Source organism: Ambystoma mexicanum, chromosome 8 (genome assembly GCF_040938575.1).
Source record: "Ambystoma mexicanum isolate Mex_15411 chromosome 8, UKY_AmexF1_1, whole genome shotgun sequence".
In the NCBI taxonomy this organism is placed as follows: Eukaryota; Metazoa; Chordata; class Amphibia; order Caudata; family Ambystomatidae; genus Ambystoma; species Ambystoma mexicanum.
The window spans coordinates 153,297,191-153,315,189 of record NC_090929.1 but is presented as its reverse complement, the minus strand read 5'-3'; the positions used below and the strand labels follow the sequence as shown (position 1 = coordinate 153,315,189).

Genomic DNA, 17,999 nt, shown 5'->3' with positions numbered 1-17,999 from the left:
TGGTGCTGGACTGCCCAGGGCAGGACAAAGACTGAGACTGATATGTTTGGGATATTTCTTCTCTGTGAAAGATGGTGAGCTAAAGACTCTGGCAGGCAGAGAGTCTCCCAGGGACCCCTTGCTATTTGCAGAACAGATGGTATACAAGCCTCTGCTTTAACCGACTGCCTCTGTGTACTGACTAGCCACTGGGAAGGTTGGTAGGCCTGTCTAGTTGTGCTTAATTTTCTTGCCATAGAGACAGAACTACAATATTTGTTCTTTTAACCCTCTTTACTGTGCCTTGGAGCTTGCTGGATTAGGCTGTTGGTAACTGAAAGGCAATCGATAACTACAGCAGGCCTTACCCTACCTAACATGAACAGGATCAAAGCAGTGGTTTTCTGTAGTTCCATTTGTGCATGGATTCCGGTAAGCCATATAGGGCACTGATGGCTGTGTAGCGTATTATATTACTGGTTGTATTCTTGCACAGGGCCTACCAAACTGCTGAAGTGTGAACAGTGGAGGAAACGTTTCACGTTAACCAGCCTTTCTTGCAGCGCACATTTAATCTGCAATTAGTCGCAAAATCAATGTTGAAAATCAGACCTTTACAATTTGGGACTGAGCTTAAATGTGTTTGTAAAGTACCCCTTCTCAGCAACACCCATTAAACAAAACATTGGCAGATTAAATAGCTAGTTATAGTACAGGGTTACCCTTTTTCTGAATTGCCAGGTGCCATTCGGAAAGGGGGCCTGGTTTGGGAAAAGGACGGTGTGACTTCCAGGACACTGGATAAAAGCTCCCACATGTTACCTCCCCCCACCCATCGTGCCACTCACCTAGCCGTTTTGGAAAGTGGGAATGAGGAGTGGGTATGGCTGTGGGATTATCAAGGGAGAGGAAGAAACTCGCATTATCCCATATCTACTCGCCTCCCTTTCCCAGCTGATGGTGCCAGATGGCTGGGGATGGCCGGTCCGGATAGGGCAGCAGGCATGCCGGGCATCTTTGCTTTCAAGAAAGACGGCCTTGCTCTTGTAGCACTGGAAGCCCCCCCCCTTTTTTCTTCTTTTTTCTTTCTCCCAGGCAATAAAAGTAAGCGTTAATGATGCATGCAGATGAACCATGACATGCTACAGGCCATATCTGCGACCACAGCCATGCTCCTCTCTGGGTGGTGCTTTAGGGAGCTAAAACTATAATTGTCCTCTAATCTTAGGTGACTCTTTACTGCAGTTTTATTGATGCTGCGATTCCAGATTAGTATTTTCGAATGGATTGTGTCCTCCCACGTATTCCTCATCTTTGATATATTCAAGTCTGCTTGCAGCTTGCTTCATAGTTATTTTTCATTGGGTCGAGTGTCGTGCATCAGTGAATCTTGGTCCTCGACGGTCTCTGTAGCGTCCTTCATGAAGACGACACTGATATATATATATATGTATATATATTGCCACACGCGCTGACCTTGACCTCAGTCCTGTTTTTACCGCATTGCTGCGTGCTTCGGAGCTACTCACCTCGGCGATTAAACTACGGTTTACTTCAAGAATGTTCTCCAAACCGAAGATGGGCTTCAAGCGGTGTTCAGACTGTGGGGCCAGATGTCGATTTACAGACCCACACTGTTTGTCTGTGGTGCTTGGGATGGGATCACAAGGTCGATGACTGTGTCTTGTGTCAGTCAATGATGGTTAAGGCCTTGCGGGAAAGGTAAGGGGGAACTCAATGCAGGTAAACCCTCCCCCAAATCCCCGGCCCTTACCCCTTCGAAGAGGAAATCTTCCTCTGACTCAAGAGATGTCTCTCCTGTAAAAAAACATTCAAAACATAGACCTTCAAGGTCCGGTTCAAAACTCTAGTCTTCCTCTTCCCATAAAAGGGTCCGAAACGGCGCTGCAGGCCCTCGTCGTTATCTTTCTCTTCTGAAAGAGTTAGTTTCCCAAAGAAGAACTTGACTCCAGCTGAGTTACAGAACCTCTGATTAAAAATGTTAGACATTTTTAAAGAACACGCTCCTCCAAGTGTTCCTCTAAAGGAGTCCGAACATAGTGGTTACCCGTCAGCTTCTGAGACTGGTAGACAGTCCTGTGTCCCCTTCTCATGCGCCTAAGAGCAGAGAAGAGAGGTTCCTCTACATAAATAGAAGGAAGCTTCCTCGATGCACAAGAAAAGGCTGGTGTCGGTTACCTCGAAACATTCACTAACAGCATCAAAGCCTTCTTCAAAGTAATTGAAACGTTTGTTTGTCCCCTGAACCCTCCGAGGCCTATGATTCATATTGAGCCTTCGGAGCACCATAAGGTGTCGATACATTCATCGACCATTTCGAATAAGCCGTCGAAGCCTTCGACCTCATTGGAGCATTCTTCTCTTTCAAGCATTGTAAAATCTATTCCTGAGACTAAATTGTTCCAAGACCTGATTTCTTTAGGCAGATGGGTTCTATCTTTGAAGATTATGATGATGATGATGAGGAGGAAGAGGATCAGCCCCTTTTGGGTATGAGTATGGAACTCCAAATGTTCCAGAAGAATTAATTTCAGTTGAGTCCAAGATACCGAATCTCATCGAAACATTAAGGAAACCAGTAGTTTGGAAACCTCACCAGAAATAGAATTTGGAAATGCTGAGATATCTGGTTATACTGATCCTTCTTACAGGATGGTTATTGGCAAAGTAGCTGAATACCTGGATGGTCCAAACCTGCAGCGACTGTGGAAACTGATGACCTCACTGACCTCTTAGACATTGGGCCAATTAGAGAAGCTGTATTACCATTCCTTGCAGCCCTGAGTGTAAGGGTAATGAACAACTGTTTGAAACCAGATTCTATTCCGTCTGTTCATAAGATATTAACACAAAAATACAAGACCACTTCATTAGATCCTCCGTTTCTGAACAGGCAACCATTTCCTGAAAGCTAAGTGGTTCAAGCAGCAACAACATCTTTAAAGGCTGCAGCCTATCCTTTTGCTCCAGCAGATAAGGACGATAGGAGGATTGACTCTTTGGGTAAAAGGGTGTTTATTGCAGGAAGTATGACAAATAAAATCTGCTAATGCTAGCAGTGCATTAGCAAGATACACACATACCCTTCGGGTGTAGCTGCTTTAGCAGCAGAACACATAGCAGAGGAAGAAGAGAGAGAATATTTCTTAAGCCTGATACAAGATGGCAAAGATGCCTTGAGGCAATCTCTTCAATCTAGTTTAGATACAGTGGACTCGACGAGTAGAGCCATGGCTGTTAGCACAGTACTTGGACGTATGTCTTGGTTAAGAAAATCTGGATTTTTGGTAGATGTTCAGGCACGTCTGCTAGACATGCCGTTTGGCAGTACTTCTCTTTTTGGGGAGAAGGCCAATAGCAGTCTAGAAGAACTGCAAGCTTCTAGGGCTGCAGCAAAATCTTTAGGGGTGGCAATAGGACAACCTCAATCTGCAGGTCAAAGTTGCAGAGGTTTCTATTCCTGCATATGTAGAGGAAGATGTCAGTTTCCACAAAGATGTCAAAGAAGACCCTATTGTAGACGAGGTAGAGGAGGAAGGACTGCCCATTCAGCACCTGCAGTTACCCTCAGCTGCAGGTGGAGCAGCAAAATGACTCCTTCAACCACAGAACTGTGGTAGGGGGCAGACTGTAACACCCATGCATCCAAAGTTATGCTTCGCCAACTCTGGGCTTGGTAAGACAAACAGCAGCAGACAGATACTGCCTACCACTCGTGGAAAGACCTCCCAATTGCCCCCCCAAGAATAAAATTAACCTTTGTTCCAGATCCGCCCCTCCAACAGGAGATTTTCACCCTTTTGGTGTAAGACGCAATCAAATTGGAGGAACCAAGGTTGGTACTCTCCTTACTTTCTAATCCCAAAGGAGGACGGAGGAGTGCAACCCTTCTTGGAATTGAGATGCTTGAACAAGTTCCTCAGAAAGGACAAGTTCAAGATGGTACCTCTTTTCGCAAATCCTTCTGGCCCTTCGACTCCAGGATTGGTTGGTGTCATTGGTCCTTCTGGATGCTTACTTTCATGTGCTGATGCATCAGAAGCACAGAAAGTACACAAGGCTTGCAGTTGGCAGTTCTCATTATCAGTACTCGTGATCAGTTTCGAGTTCTGCCATTCGGGCTCACCTCCGCCCAAGGGTTTTCACCAAGCTTCTGGCCGTGGTGGTAGCGAGTCTAAGGAGGGGTGGGATTCACATCTACCCCCCTACCTGAACGACTGGCTGATCAGAGCTGTTCCTCCGAACAGTGTCGGAGTCATCTCAGGAGGACCTGCCACCTCCTCCACAAGCCGGGCTTCTACCTGAACTTTAAGAAGTCCCATTTGACACCCTCTCAAAAGCTTCAATTTATTGGAGCAGTCCTGGATTCAGCCTTGGGGAAAAGCTTTGCCACCTGAGTTAATGGCTCAACATCTTTTGCAGATGGTCCAGAAATTTCAGAGTGCCCAACGTCTTCCGGCCTACGACTTCCTAAGGTTGCTCAGCCTCATGGCATCCTGCATTTTTCTGGTGCCAGAAGCCTATCTGAGAATGAGATCCCTTCAGTGGGCTGTTAGATCCCAGTGGTCTCAATTCTCTGGCAGAATGACAGACCTTCCCCAGGTCACGACAAAGGTCGCCCAGGATCTCCTGTGGTGGGCCAGCCGGGAGAATGTGATGAGAGGAACATTTTTGGCAACCATGGCCGGAGACAACAGTTGTGACAGACGCCTCCCTCTCAGGATGGGGATTGCACATGAGAGAACTTTGAATGAGCAGACGCTGGTCTCAGTTGGATTCCAGACTCCAGATCAACCTTTTGGAACGGAGGGCAATTAAACTACCGCTGATGGCTTCCTGCCCTCGATACGGAAGTGTCCTGATGTTGACAGACAACACAGTGTCCGTGCATTACCTCAACAAGAGAGGGGGCTTAGGGTCACTGCCCCTGTGCAGAGAGGCAATGCAGCTCTGGTTCTGGGCACTAAGAGAAGGAATAACTCTTCTGGCAGTTCATCTAGCTGGAGAAAATAACACATCGGCAGAGGCTCTGAGCAGGCAGAGCACGATCTCCCACGAGTGGGAACTAGCTCAGGAAGTCCTTCAAGAGAGCTTTGCCCTTTGGGGAACCTCTCAAGTGGATCTGTTCGTGACCAGTGTCAACCGGAAGTGCAAGCTGTTTTGCCCCAGTGATTTTCCCCAAAGAGGAGCTATAGGGGACGCGTTCGTAGTGGACTGGGAATTTCCACTACTGTATGCGTTTTCGCCAGTCCAGTCATTCCTCACGTAATACAGAGGTTGAGGAAGTTCGGGAAAACCATGATCCTCATTGTTCCAGATTGGGCCAGGAGAACATGGTACCCGGACCTTCTGGAAATGGCCATCTGCCCTCCAATTCATCTTCCCCAAAGAGAGGACCTACTCTCGCAAGAGGGAGGTCACATTCTTCATCCAGAGATCAAGAATCTCAACCTTCACACTTGGTATCTGAAAGGGTGAGCTAAAAGGATTGGGACCCTTCCGGAAGATGTAATGGAAGTGTTGCTTTTGGCGAGAAGACCAGCAAATATATCCCTATGCCGCTGGAATAGATTTCACAGCTGGTGCAGGGAAAAGAAACTAGATCCTTTCTTATGTAAACTTTTCCAGGTTTTATCCTTCCTACTTCACTTGATCCATTCTGGGTTGCAAGTAGCCACGGTCAAGGGGTATTTAGCGGCCCTTTCAATTTTTCAGAAGATCGTCGGATGAGGGATCATATTTCAAAGCAACAATTAGTTCACAATTTCTGAAAGGCTTAACAAATGTGTTCCCACCTACTTCCTTCATTGTGCCATCATGGGATCTAAACCTTGTATTAAGACGTCTTATGGGAGCTCCTTTTGAGCCTTTACATTCATTCCCTCTAAGGATGCTCACCATAAAAACTGCCTTTTTAGTGGCTATCACATCTGCCCGTAGGGTAAGTGAGCTACAGGCTCTATCTTCCAAACAACCTTTTACGTCCTTCTCCAAGGATAAGGTCGTTTTAAGGGTTAAGTCATCTTTCTTGCCAAAGGTGGTGTCAGAATTTCATTTGGCACAACGTATTGCACTTCCTTCCTTTTATCCACCTCCTCATCCAAATGAGGAGGAAGAACGACTTCATTGTTTAGGCCCAAAGAGGGCTCTAAGTTTCTATATCGCAAGGACTGCAAATATTCGCCAAGATGATCAGCTTTTTATTGGTTATGCTGGTCATAGGTTAGGATTAGCTGTCTCAAAACCATCTCTAGATGGATTGCTATGTGCATAACTTTAGTTTTAATCATTGGCTGGCTAGGATTCACCTCAAGGTCTAAGAGCGCTTTCTACTAGAGTGGCTGCTTCATCAGCTCTTGTTGCCGCTCAGCGATATTTGCTGAGCGGCAACATGGAAGTCCCTGCATACATTTAGTAAATTTACTGCGTAGATTCTTTTTTTAAATGATATAGTTTAATTTTTAAACTTCATTTGTCTCCAGTTTTCCAAGTTTTTCTTTTTATCTTATCACAGGTTTGCCAAGACTTAGAATTTCTTGAAGAAATTGGCATATTGTCAAGATGAGTTTTTGCGATTTGCCATTGAGCATCTCCATCCATCTTTCTTCTGTCTCCATTATTTGCTCTCCAATTTTATAATATCTGCCGAATATAGATCTTTGTTCTGAGAGATCGTTGCATTCCATTAGTAAGTGGAACAGTGTTTCAGGTTTTTGAGTGTCTGAACAGAAGCGGCAAAAGTGTTCTGTTGGAGCGATTTGTCTGGTTTTGACTAGATAGAAGCGTGTTGGTATGGTGTTCATTCGGACTTTCAGATATATTGCATGGATTTTGGCATCAGGAAAGATGGTCAGGTAGGCTGGTAATTCGTTGATGGATCGAATGTCTGTGTCACATTGTAGGTTGAGGGTGTATTTTGTTTTTTCCTCAAGGGTTTGTATCCAGTCATTTTCCATTATTTTTATTTTTGCGTGTTGAGGTCGCATCGTGAGCATTTCATGTGAAATTTCTTCTGTTTGCATGAGTTTATCCAGGTTGCTTTTCCATTTAGCAAGGATTGTGTTGTTCATTGCTCCGTCATGGAGCTTCAAAATTTGAATTGCTGGTGTTTTGTCGTCTGTGAGGAGCTTGCGGTATAGGTCTAGTTGTTTCCATAAGACAATTGAACTGATGGACTGTAGTGCTATTTCGTGTCTGATCCTGGGCATTGGAAAAGAAGGTGGCAGCTGTAAGATCTTACGCCAAAAGAGGGCTTCTATTTTTGTCCAACTATAGTCTGTTGCATGTATCATGGCTTCTGTTCCATAGACTATTGTCGGAATCACCTTTTGCTTGTAGAACGTGGTTATTGGTTTGAGAGAGTATTTGCCGAATTTGCGTTGAATCATACAACCTTGTCTTGCCAGAGATTGAGTCCGTTGTTCCAGTTTCAGAGTCCACTCTTTTTCGGATTTGGATTGGTTTATGTGGATGCCCAAGTATTTGAATGTTGTTACTTCTTCGAGCCAATTATGATTTAAATGGATTTTTAGTTGTTTTCCGTTGTTATTAGTCGGTCTGGACAGTTGCATGATTTTTGTCTTTTTTGTATTGATGGTGAGTTCGTTAAGATTGATGTAAAGGCTTAGTTGGCTAAGGCTGTTTTGTAGGCCCGATGGTGTCTTATCCAGGAGAATGATGTCGTCTGCATAGGTCATGATTGTTACCGGTGTTGAGTTGATCTTTGGGGGGTTGAGGGCATCGGACTGTAGATGGGTCTCGATGTCTGCAGTAAAGAGATTATATAATGTGGCTGCTAGAGGGCATCCTTGTTTTAGACCATTTTCGGCTTTTATTTTTGGTGTTGTATGGCCTTCTCTTGTAAGTCTTATTGCTATGGTGGTGTTTGGAATAAACTTGAAAAATGGGAATGCCCTAATGACTTACTAGGCCCAATCAAACAACTTTATTCAAAGTTTTTGGCGGGATATCCCGTCGTAGGCCATGTGGAGGTCTATGAAAGCCGTGTAGATTTTTGTTTTGCTGTGGATTGCTTCGTGTTTTATCAGATTTAGCAATAGTAAGTTGATGTTTCTGCTGACATTTGGGGTGAAACCAGTTTGTCTTATTACGAAGCGCTTTGTGTCAGTTGCCTACTGGTTAAGTTTTTTCAGGAGAATCGATGTGAACAGCTTTCCTAACGGCTCCAGTAACGCAATTGGGCGGAAATTCGTCGGGTCGTCCCTCGGACCTTGTTTGTGGATAGGAACGATGGTCTCGGTTTTCCATGTTGTTGGTATCTGGTTAAGCTTGTTAATGAGCGTGATGATGTTCCTCATAAGAGTGGCCCATGAGTGCGGATCTTTCTTTATCATTGCGTTCGATGTTCCGTCAGGTCCTAGGGCGCGTGATGTATTGAGTTTTTGGATCATCTCGAAAATGTCTTGATAGCTGCAGTTTACTCTCCACTTTGTGTTCTCTTTTTGTAGATTCTTTCCAGTTTCTGCTGGTCGGGCTTTATATATTTTTGTGTAATGTTCAATCCATCGGTTACATTTCCTATCAGTTTTTGCTGGTCCGCTGCGTTGTTGTTCAGAAGATTCCATAGGTCTCGAAGATTGTGTGTTTTATAAGTTTCTAGGATTGCTTCTGCGTCTGTTTGTAATAGCATCATGTTATGCGTTTTGATCCAGTTTCTGTAGGTTTGTTTGGCCGCTTTTATTTTGGCGAATTATTCCTTGTCTTTTTTTTCGGCAGTTGCTGCACTGTGTTTCTCAAAGCCCTTTTCCCATCAACTAGCTCCTTGTTGTATGAATGTTGGTGAATCTGTAAGGTATGCTGTTTGGTTGGTTTGTAGTGAGGTTGAAGTAACCATCCGTAATTTAATTTCTGGTCGTCAGGTAGGGTAGTTTGGATAAATTGTCTTGTCAGTGAGCTTGTTACTTGTTGGGTTATGCGAAGTTTTTTCCCCATCTGTGCAGACTTCTAGCGGGTTAGGACGATTGGGTTGAGGTTGGCGCGGCATGTTTTGTCCATGTACGACAAGTTGGTTATGGTCGCTCTTTGTTGTTGCGATTATGCTTGTAGTTTGTACTGCAGCTCTTTGGAAAGATAGATGTAATCAATTAAGCCAGATGATTTGCCTCGGGACCAGGTGGAAAGGGGGTTGCCCGTTTCATCTTTAGGATAATCAATGGATAGTAGGTTACGGATGCTGGTTTCTTTGATCCATTCTTTTGCACAAATTGTTAGTTTTTCATTAGGAGTTGGTTGTCCGTCTTGTTGCCATAGGTGTAGGTTTAGGCGCTGCATAATATGAATTCAATTCTTGTATGTTTCAGAATGAGGTTATCAACTGATAGAAAAACACCGTCCAAGAACGCTTCATTGTTAATTGCCGCTGGATTCCAGTACAGATTCATGATTGCAATTTTTCTTTCGTGTTTGGGTGTCGTTGTAGTAGGATCTAGACCTTCCTTTGTCGTTATTTTTATGACTGTATTTTGTATCCATGGATTGATGGTTGTTGTATGCAGTATTGACCATGTAGGATCAATCTTGATTAACGTTAATAGACCTGATGAGGTTCTTCCTTTTGTTCTTGCAGAGCTGGATTTAGGAAGGCTAGAAAGCCGTCGCAGCATGGAGTATTGGAAAGCCATGTTTCTTGAAAGCAAATGATCTGATATGAATCGAATTCGGGTGATGGGTCGTTAAACAAGTGGGAGTTTCCCCGTGTATTCCATGAGCACAGGGATTCTTTTTCAGGAGAAGAAACAAAATTTGGCAAAGCTATCCTCCACAACATTAACAAAAAAAGTTCACCCTCCGCCAAACTCCTTTGGGACTCTATCAAAGATGAGGCATTCGTGGGAGGACACAATCCATTTGAAGAACTTTACTTACCCCTGGTAAAGTTCTTTCGACTGGATGTTCCTCTCGCATATTTCTCAATGCCCTCCCATCCATCTCTTCTTGCCTAGAATATCCGTGTCTTACACCTTCCTTTCTCGCGACGTCAAGGCTATCTCCTCCTGGAACACAGCATGCTACTTGAGGTGGGGGGGGGGGAAGAACGGAGGTAACTGTCAGTGCGCATGCCAATATATTTCAGCGTTGACTTCATGAAGGATGCCACCAAGACCATCGAGGACCAAGATTTGACGCTGTATGACGCTCAACCCTCTGAAATGTCTTTTTCTGGAGCAAGCTGCTAGTAGACCTGAATGTATCAAAGATGAGGAATACGTGGGAGGAACATCCAGTCGAAAGAACGTTACCAGGGGTAAGTAACCTGTTCTTCTTGTCTTATCTGAAGGCAAAATAGACTGTTTGGAACCATACTAATACATTGTTTCTTAATTTTAGAGGAAGATGGCACAATTTCTGGAATTAGATATATCACAGAATCACTTTTGAAAAAATTGGGAAAACAAGAAAATATTGGATTTGTGAATGCTATGAATCTTTCTCTATCTAAGGATGGTGGTAAGAAGTTTAAGGTGAGGTGCAATATTTTACTCTTAAATAAATTGGATGCTACAAATCCATTTAACCAGCGAGTGTTTATTTTACGTTTTTTGCAAATTAAGTCCGGTCGTCAACCACCAAATCTTCCAATGTTTTCATGATCTTCACACAATATATATTTCAAATTCCGTGAATTTAATCTAAGCAATTCCTTCATGGTTACATTGAAACCAGTGTGGTTAGTGGCTCTCAAGGACCAGGCTTGAAGTCTTATGTTGCAGCCTGTTAATCTGCTTGTGTCCAGTTGTTAAAGGCAAATATGTCCCATCTTGAAAGATTTTTTTTCTTTAGTTTGGCTTAATTTTGTTCTGTTGAGGGGCAGAACGAGGAAATGTGCAAGGAATTTGAAGGAGAAAATATGCCATTTTAAGAGGTTGATCATGGTGGCTGCTCCGACTACGTGCTTTTATCAGGGATGTACGTTTCTCTCTCTTACGTGTTGAAAGTGAATTTGTAATGTGGGGTGCACATATAACTGTTGCAGCGGAGTGAGGGCATTGTCTGTGAATACTGTTAATATGAATTGACTCGAAGTGAAGGGGCCTCTGTTGATAGGGTGCATGTGTATATGTAAGAAAAGTCACTTCACATGTCTGTACATAATGGGGCCCCTGGGAATCTTAGGGGATGATTTGTGATCTAGTACCCATGTTTTCAGTTCCAACTCAGACTTTATTTACCCAGGCACATCACTCCACACCTTTTAGCCTCAGTTCCTGTATCTATCACAAATGGGAACATTTTGATGCTTGTTAGAAAACCTGACGAATCGCTGATTGAATGAAAAGGTCACTTAGTTTAAAACGTATGTTTTTTAATAAGAGTTGATAGTGTCACAGTCTCAAGGCTCTCTTGAGCCTCTTTGCTGGCTCACGGCTGATACTAAGACTCTGCAGTCTCCAGGCTCTCTACCCGCTTCACAGATTCAGGATTGATGCTGAAATTCGGCAGTCTCAAGGCCTCTCTCTAGTCTTTTCACAGGTTCAGAATTCATAGTGAGACTCGCAAGTCTGAAGTCTTTATCAGCCCCACCACAACCTCATAATAGGTGTGAAACTCTGAATACCTTTCTTCTGTTTCTCTTTGGGTAATGGTATTTTTCCTGACCTCAGGTAGGCCCTTTTCTTCCATTGACTTCTTAGAATGTCAACCTGTAGACGGACAGGAAGGCTCAAGGGGCGTGCCTACCATCTTTGAATTCATTTCTTCTCTGAAATGCAACCGGTTCTCTCTGGTCATGCAGCGTGGGTTGGCTGAACAAGAGAGATCGCCCACTCTCGGGTCAGTTGGGTTCCCATATGCATCTACTTGTTGTTTACAGCACACATGCAGTTTTTTGAGGTTTTGGGGAGGGTGGTTAGTCAAAAATTACCTTTTTTGTCTTGCTTTTTATTACATTATGAATGCCTATTCTATGCACTGCCAATGTTCTTGTGGCATTGGAGGCCTGCATTTCATATCTCATCTGCCATGTAGAGTGAATTGCGCCAATTGGGTAGAGTTAAGTGTGGTAGTGGTATATATGGTCTTTCATGTCAAATTATCAATTTAAGGTGAATTGTTTAATGCTTTGGGGGCTACACTCTTGCGATAGTCCTGACCTAATTCGATTTAGGCCTTTGCATTTAAGGTTCAAGAATCGGAATGGAAAAGACAGGAATACTGCTTCAGGCCAAAAGAGAAACACATTTCCTAGGATTAAAGGGGCAGGGCACTCAATACACCCGTTCAAAAGACTGAAACATTCCAAATATTATTGTAATGAGACTATTTATGATGTATATAATACATCCCCTCCTCTCTTTAGTCTTCGACATTACTCTGTATTGTTTATTTCATGTTCCTTTGTATTTTCCCTTCAATTGCACAGTAATTGCTGATCATTTTACTTGTGGGACTTTGTCGCTCTCTGTCTTTCCAAGTTCTTTTCTCCTAAAAATGCATGTCCCTTTCAGATACCATTTATTTAGTTGATACATGTATGGCACAGATTGTGGTACCGTTTGTCAAGGTCTTCCTCATGTCCAGGCCTACTCATCGATTGAAGCCCCCCTGCGCCTCTCCCTAACTCACCCCCTCGCTGCACCCAGAAGCACCCCTTCATACATTAGTAGTACATGATAAAGCCACACACCAAATTGCACAATGATTGTCACACTGCATCCATTGCAGTACTTGTCTTGTTCTGGGATGTTGCTATCCCATTAAAGCGGGTTACTGGTTCATTTTGAACGTGAAGGCAGGGCCCCAATCGCAGTCTATTGTTAAATAAACGGTTCGCTTGCCAATTTTCCACTGAAGCAACATCGCTGTACAGATCTTTCCAGTTGCATTGTCATATGGCATGCTGATATGGCGACAGTTGCTGCTACACTGCGGCATTTGAGTACTCTTAATATTGGACGTTATTGAGACTGCTAGCATGTGAATGAGAGCAGCTGATGAGCAGTGGATAATGAGGATATCTGCATCCTTGTCACCAGAGAGGCGGTCAAATCTTAGGTGGGTAGCATTCCCATTGTTTGGGTTGCTGTTTCAAGTGCGCCTCTTTGGCTTTTTGAATCGTGTATGAGAGATGAATTGTTGTACAAGGATCCTTTTCTTTAGTAAAAGAAAATATATTGGATGCCTTTTCTAAATAAAATTGTGTGAACCATTACAATGCAAGTGTACAAACAAGTCTGTTTTTCATTTTAGTTCATTGAAAATCTAGAAAAATGTGAAAGGCTCGAGACTTTGAATCTCAGTTACAACCTAATAGAGAAGATTGAGAAGCTTGACAAGCAGACCAAGTTACGTAAACTTAATTTGTCATACAACAAAATCAGGTATGTTCTCTGAATATGTTTTACATTGTGGTGCTTGATGTTCTTTGAAGTACTATAATCGATGATTTGTGAGCAGCACATACCTTTTATCATTCAATGGTCTAATAGGGCTTGATATCCTATAGGTGTACTGTGCACTACTCATTAGTATATGGTAGTTTTGCTTTGGTAACAGGTGTGAGAATAAGCTCTATAATTGAAGTAGTGTGATTGCGATTATAGGGGACTAATGGGCATTCTAAACTTTAAGCTTGGCTCCTTTGGGCACAGGTCTATTGAGCAATCTTTCTCATATTGGTGAAACTCTACACTTAACCTTAACAGTTCCCTTCGACCTGCCAATATTCAGTGGATAAAATCCCAGTCCAGTCAACAAGTTTATTCGGATTCCGAAGGAAATCCATCAAACACAGAAAACATCATACAAAAACAATTACATTCAATATTCCAAGAGATAACAGAATGCACCCCATCAAAAATCATTGAGGAGGGAAATAAATAAAACTAGGAGCCCCATTATCATCAAGAAGTCCCCCATTACAAGGGCCTATCCCCCAAGGAACCTGACCCATGACGTCCCAAAGGGGTGAGGTTAGCACCAGACAGGGGGGAGGGTCTCATAGTTAACCTCGGGGGGCACTCAGGGACTATTAGAGGATGACTACTAATTAGAATACCACTCCTGGGTGACCAACTAGACCCCCCACGTTGTCCTAGGACCGCCCTTGCCACTCCCAAGTCCCAAAATGCAAGTTCCACAATGTCACCCTGCTGATTGTCCACTCTTGGCATTCTGCGACACCCTGCCAAGGATTCCCTGGACACAAAAGAGCAGCCTCTTACGGACCGCAGCCAATGTAGACTTTTGTTGAGGAGGGCATCCCTTGACTCCTTCCTGTCCCTTGCCAACCTGGGTACGCCATGCAGGTACATGGTAGCTTGTCCGGTCCGGCCTAGGCCATAGGGTGGAGGTAACCTCTCTCTACGCCACGAGCCATAGGCTCTCCCCTCTCCAGGAATGAGGCGTTTAGGGCCCGATTTGCTTGGTGCAGTGTCCTCCCGAGATATAGATTTTGCCTTAGATTGAGGCACCCCCTTGGACACTCTAGGCTTGACACAAGTACTGGGGTTGATACCCTTGGCTGCTTGTAGATTCCCAAGCACCAAGCTAGAGCAAGGTTCAGTGAACGTGGGTGACACAGGGGCCTGTTCCTGATGGTGTGCCAGGGGGTGGGCCAGGGGTGTGACGATGGGCCCTTTGCAAGCTATTAGAATGTTACAGGGCTCCCCCTCGCACTGCTTTTCCCCCTGCATTCCTATGAGGACTGAGAGCAGATTTTTGATAACTGCCAACTCAGCCAACACTTGGATGCATACACAATTGCACACCCTGGCTGTAGAATCACCCCCAATTGGGGGGTCAGTGGCTTGTTTTACAGCGGAATTGGGGTCATCAGGTTGTTGCTTCGGAGCCCCGAGTAAGGATGGATGAGAATGCGAGCTGACTGAAGGGCTTAACGATGACATATAGTCGCTCCAGAGACTGCTATGATCAGAAGATATATTCAGCGGGGGTATGTCAATAGGCGGACTGCAAAGATGCAAGCTGCCCTCGTTGAGTGAGCAGACAGGGGTGGAGCTGGACGGGCCCACCTCTGTGCAAGAGCCAGGGTTAGAGCAAGGGACTGGGATGAGGACCATGCTGAGGGTTCCGGGGGTAGGATTTGGTGGAGGACAGCTGCTTTCCAATGTTACAGTCCCGGCCACTTCCCGCTCTTGTTCCCCCCTCTTGCTCGAAACAGGATTGGCCGGATACAGGAATCCCAATTGAGGCACTGGGTATCGTGGGGAACTGAGGTGTAGAGAGCTCGACCTCATCGGAGTTCAGGAGGGCCGAGTTGGGGGGTTTGACTGTATGACACTGTTGGCGCTGTCTCCTGACAACCAGTATCTTGCGATCCGATTTAGGACCGTTAACATGGGGAGCAGACGTGAGGCAAAAGGGGGGGGGGAGGAGGGGCAAAACAGAGGGAGCTTTCCTTGGCTCAGCATGAGACTTCAGGGACCTTAGAGACTTTAGGAGAGTCATGGTCGGCGATCTCTGTCCCCCCTTGGCAGCAGTTGGATTTGGGGTTGCTTGATGGCTGTCTCTTAAGTGTCTCTTAAGGAGTCCCTCCAGGGACAGACAGCGTTCTCCGCGGGCCACCAACACCCCGCGCCCTTGACCTGCTTGAGAATCTTGTTGTGGGCTTGGCTGTTACAAAGGGCCTCAAGTACTCTAAAGGGAGGTTGGCAGGAATGGTGATGGCTGGCTTTTGCTCACCTTGAAGACCCACGGAGCAGTCCAGGACGTTATAGGCCGGTCAGTCTGGTCCCCCACGGATCCGCGAACACCCTGCCGGCCGCAAACACCCGCGCCCTTTCTCCCGCGGGCTTCACCCTAGCGGGTGCAGGAGGCGAACAGAAGTAGTGGAGGGGGCGTGGATCTGCTGGTTTTTGTAGTCTTGGGATGTTCGTTCTAATAGTTGTGATTAGACGGTTCAATTTCATTTTGGGGGTTTTCTAAACTAATGCTGGATTTCAATTGCTTTAGAGCACTTGGAAGGAAAGAGGGCAGTAATGAAAACAAGGAGTCTTCCCAATGAACTGGTGGTATAGCCATGTGCCTAACAGCTACTAGTGATGTCTTCCATGTCGTTGAACGGTCCTTGAGGTGTCTTTGGGTACAAATGGGCAAATCCTACTACCTAGGAATACTTGAACCTGTAATGAATTATAGGTGGGGTGACTGATCTTCGATATCTGGTTAGTATATGAGACTGTTTGGTTGGAGAGGTGTCTGGAGTGGGTCAAGGGTGGATAGCGTGGAGCAAGGTTGAAGTTATTCAAGCAATCTCCCTGGCAGAGGACTGCGAGCAGAATCTTTAAATCCCATTTCCCTATTAAGAGAGGAGACCTGGACTGGGCGGCTCTTGTTCTGGAATATCAGCTCCACTTGCTCTGAGCAGACCCGTGCTCTCTTGGCCCCCATATCTGGAAGAGCTGCAGCAGCTCCAGCCACTGTGACATCATGCTGCAGGAATCTTATTTATTTCATTTATTGGGTATTTATAATGCGCCTATACAAAATGTGATTCAAGGGGGGAGGGGGGGAATAGGGAGACAAAAACAGCCCTACTAGGCCTTGTGACATTCGGATTCTGCAAGTGCAGTAACAAGAAGTTTGGGTGGTGGGGGGCCCGTGGGTTAAAGAGTGCCAAAGGAGGCTAGGCGGACAGAGCCAGGGGAAGCTTAGTGTGCAGGGGTGGTCAATTTCCACATCCACGCAGAGGGTCTTGAACTTGGTCCTAGCAGAAACCGGGCGCCTGTGGAGAGATCGTAGGGCTGAAGAGATGCAGTCGCTTGGCTTGAGGCCAAGGATATCATGCAGTCCTATTCTGGATTAGTAGAAGGGGTGACGGGAGGAGTTAGGCAGATTGAGGAAGAGGCTGTTGAGCAGTAATCCAGCCTGAAGAGGATCAGAGCTCTGGAGATATTGAGTTTCTGGGGGAAGGTGAGGAAAGGGAGAATGCCTCTGAGGAGGTGCAGCTGAAAGTGGGCCTTCTTGGCAAGGTCAATGATGTGATGAGAGAAGGAGAGAGAGAGAGGAGTTGAAGATGAGATGGCACCAAGGCTTTTAGCCTCACAGGAGGGTGAGGGGGCCCATGGAGGACGGCCAGAGTGTAGGAGGAATGGAGGGAGCAGGGGTCCCAATGAGCAGGATCTCCGTCTTACTGGCATTAAGGAAGAGATAGTTAGCAGTGCACCATGCCTGAATAGCAGACAGACAGTCTGGAATGAGGGAGGAGGAGGAGGATCATCAACCAGTCCAGAGCTAGGTTTGTGATGCCAAGGGTGTCACAGAGCCGATTTGTAAGGGTGGTATGATTGACCGAGGTTATGGGACTAACCTGACCTTCATACCCTATCTAATGTGACCAAGAAAACATACTTGGAAGTGGAGTGTGGAGCAGAGTGGGTGGAGTCACAGCAGCCAGTCTGTTTACTGTGTCTGTCATTCTGAGGAGGAGGAGCTTGGGAGAGAAACCTCTTATGCCATTTTACAGCAGAGTGGAAGCAGTTACAGGACTTGAAGCTGCTGAACTGCTGCAACGATTGGATGAACGTAAGGTAGACTTCTGTGAGTCTGTCCAGGTCGTGTTGTGATGTACGCATTAAGAAGTACAACTTTTCCGACCCCGCCCCCCAAATGCCCAATATGTCAAAAATGGTTAACAATGTTGGTATAAGTGCTGCGGGTGACAAAATTAAACATGCCGTCTCATCTGAACTATATCACTAGTTGAACAGTTTACTACATTTGTCTGTTTGGTCAAATATGCCCTTTCCTCAGTCTCATTTGAGCGCTATAACCAGAGCTATCGCCGTGCTGCATGAAAAAAGTAATTTCTCACCTTCAAATACTGTGGTTCACATGCCCTTGCTCTTGCAGATAACCCTAATCCTCTGCAGATTACATTGGCTCCCTGATCAGGCTTCCATCACCTTCAAGGTGGCCACTTGAAACCACATTTCTTTTTTTAAGTTTAATGATTTTTATTTATTGAGCATAAAACGTACAGCAACCGAATGTTACAATGACTGTGAATGAGTTTGATAGAA

At 45.1% G+C, this 17,999-nt stretch overlaps 1 protein-coding gene across 2 annotated transcripts in view; it reads left to right on the top strand.

Annotated features, from left to right (window-relative positions):
- The window catches only part of CNTRL (centriolin), a 1,220,196-nt gene that overhangs the window by 20,369 nt on the left and 1,181,828 nt on the right, over positions 1 to 17,999 (top strand). For both annotated transcript variants that reach the window (XM_069609523.1, XM_069609522.1), the window contains exons 3-4: positions 10,348 to 10,481; positions 13,207 to 13,337. In XM_069609523.1, the coding sequence (XP_069465624.1) occupies positions 10,348 to 10,481; positions 13,207 to 13,337 (265 nt within the window). The remainder of the gene's footprint in view (positions 1 to 10,347; positions 10,482 to 13,206; positions 13,338 to 17,999) is intronic.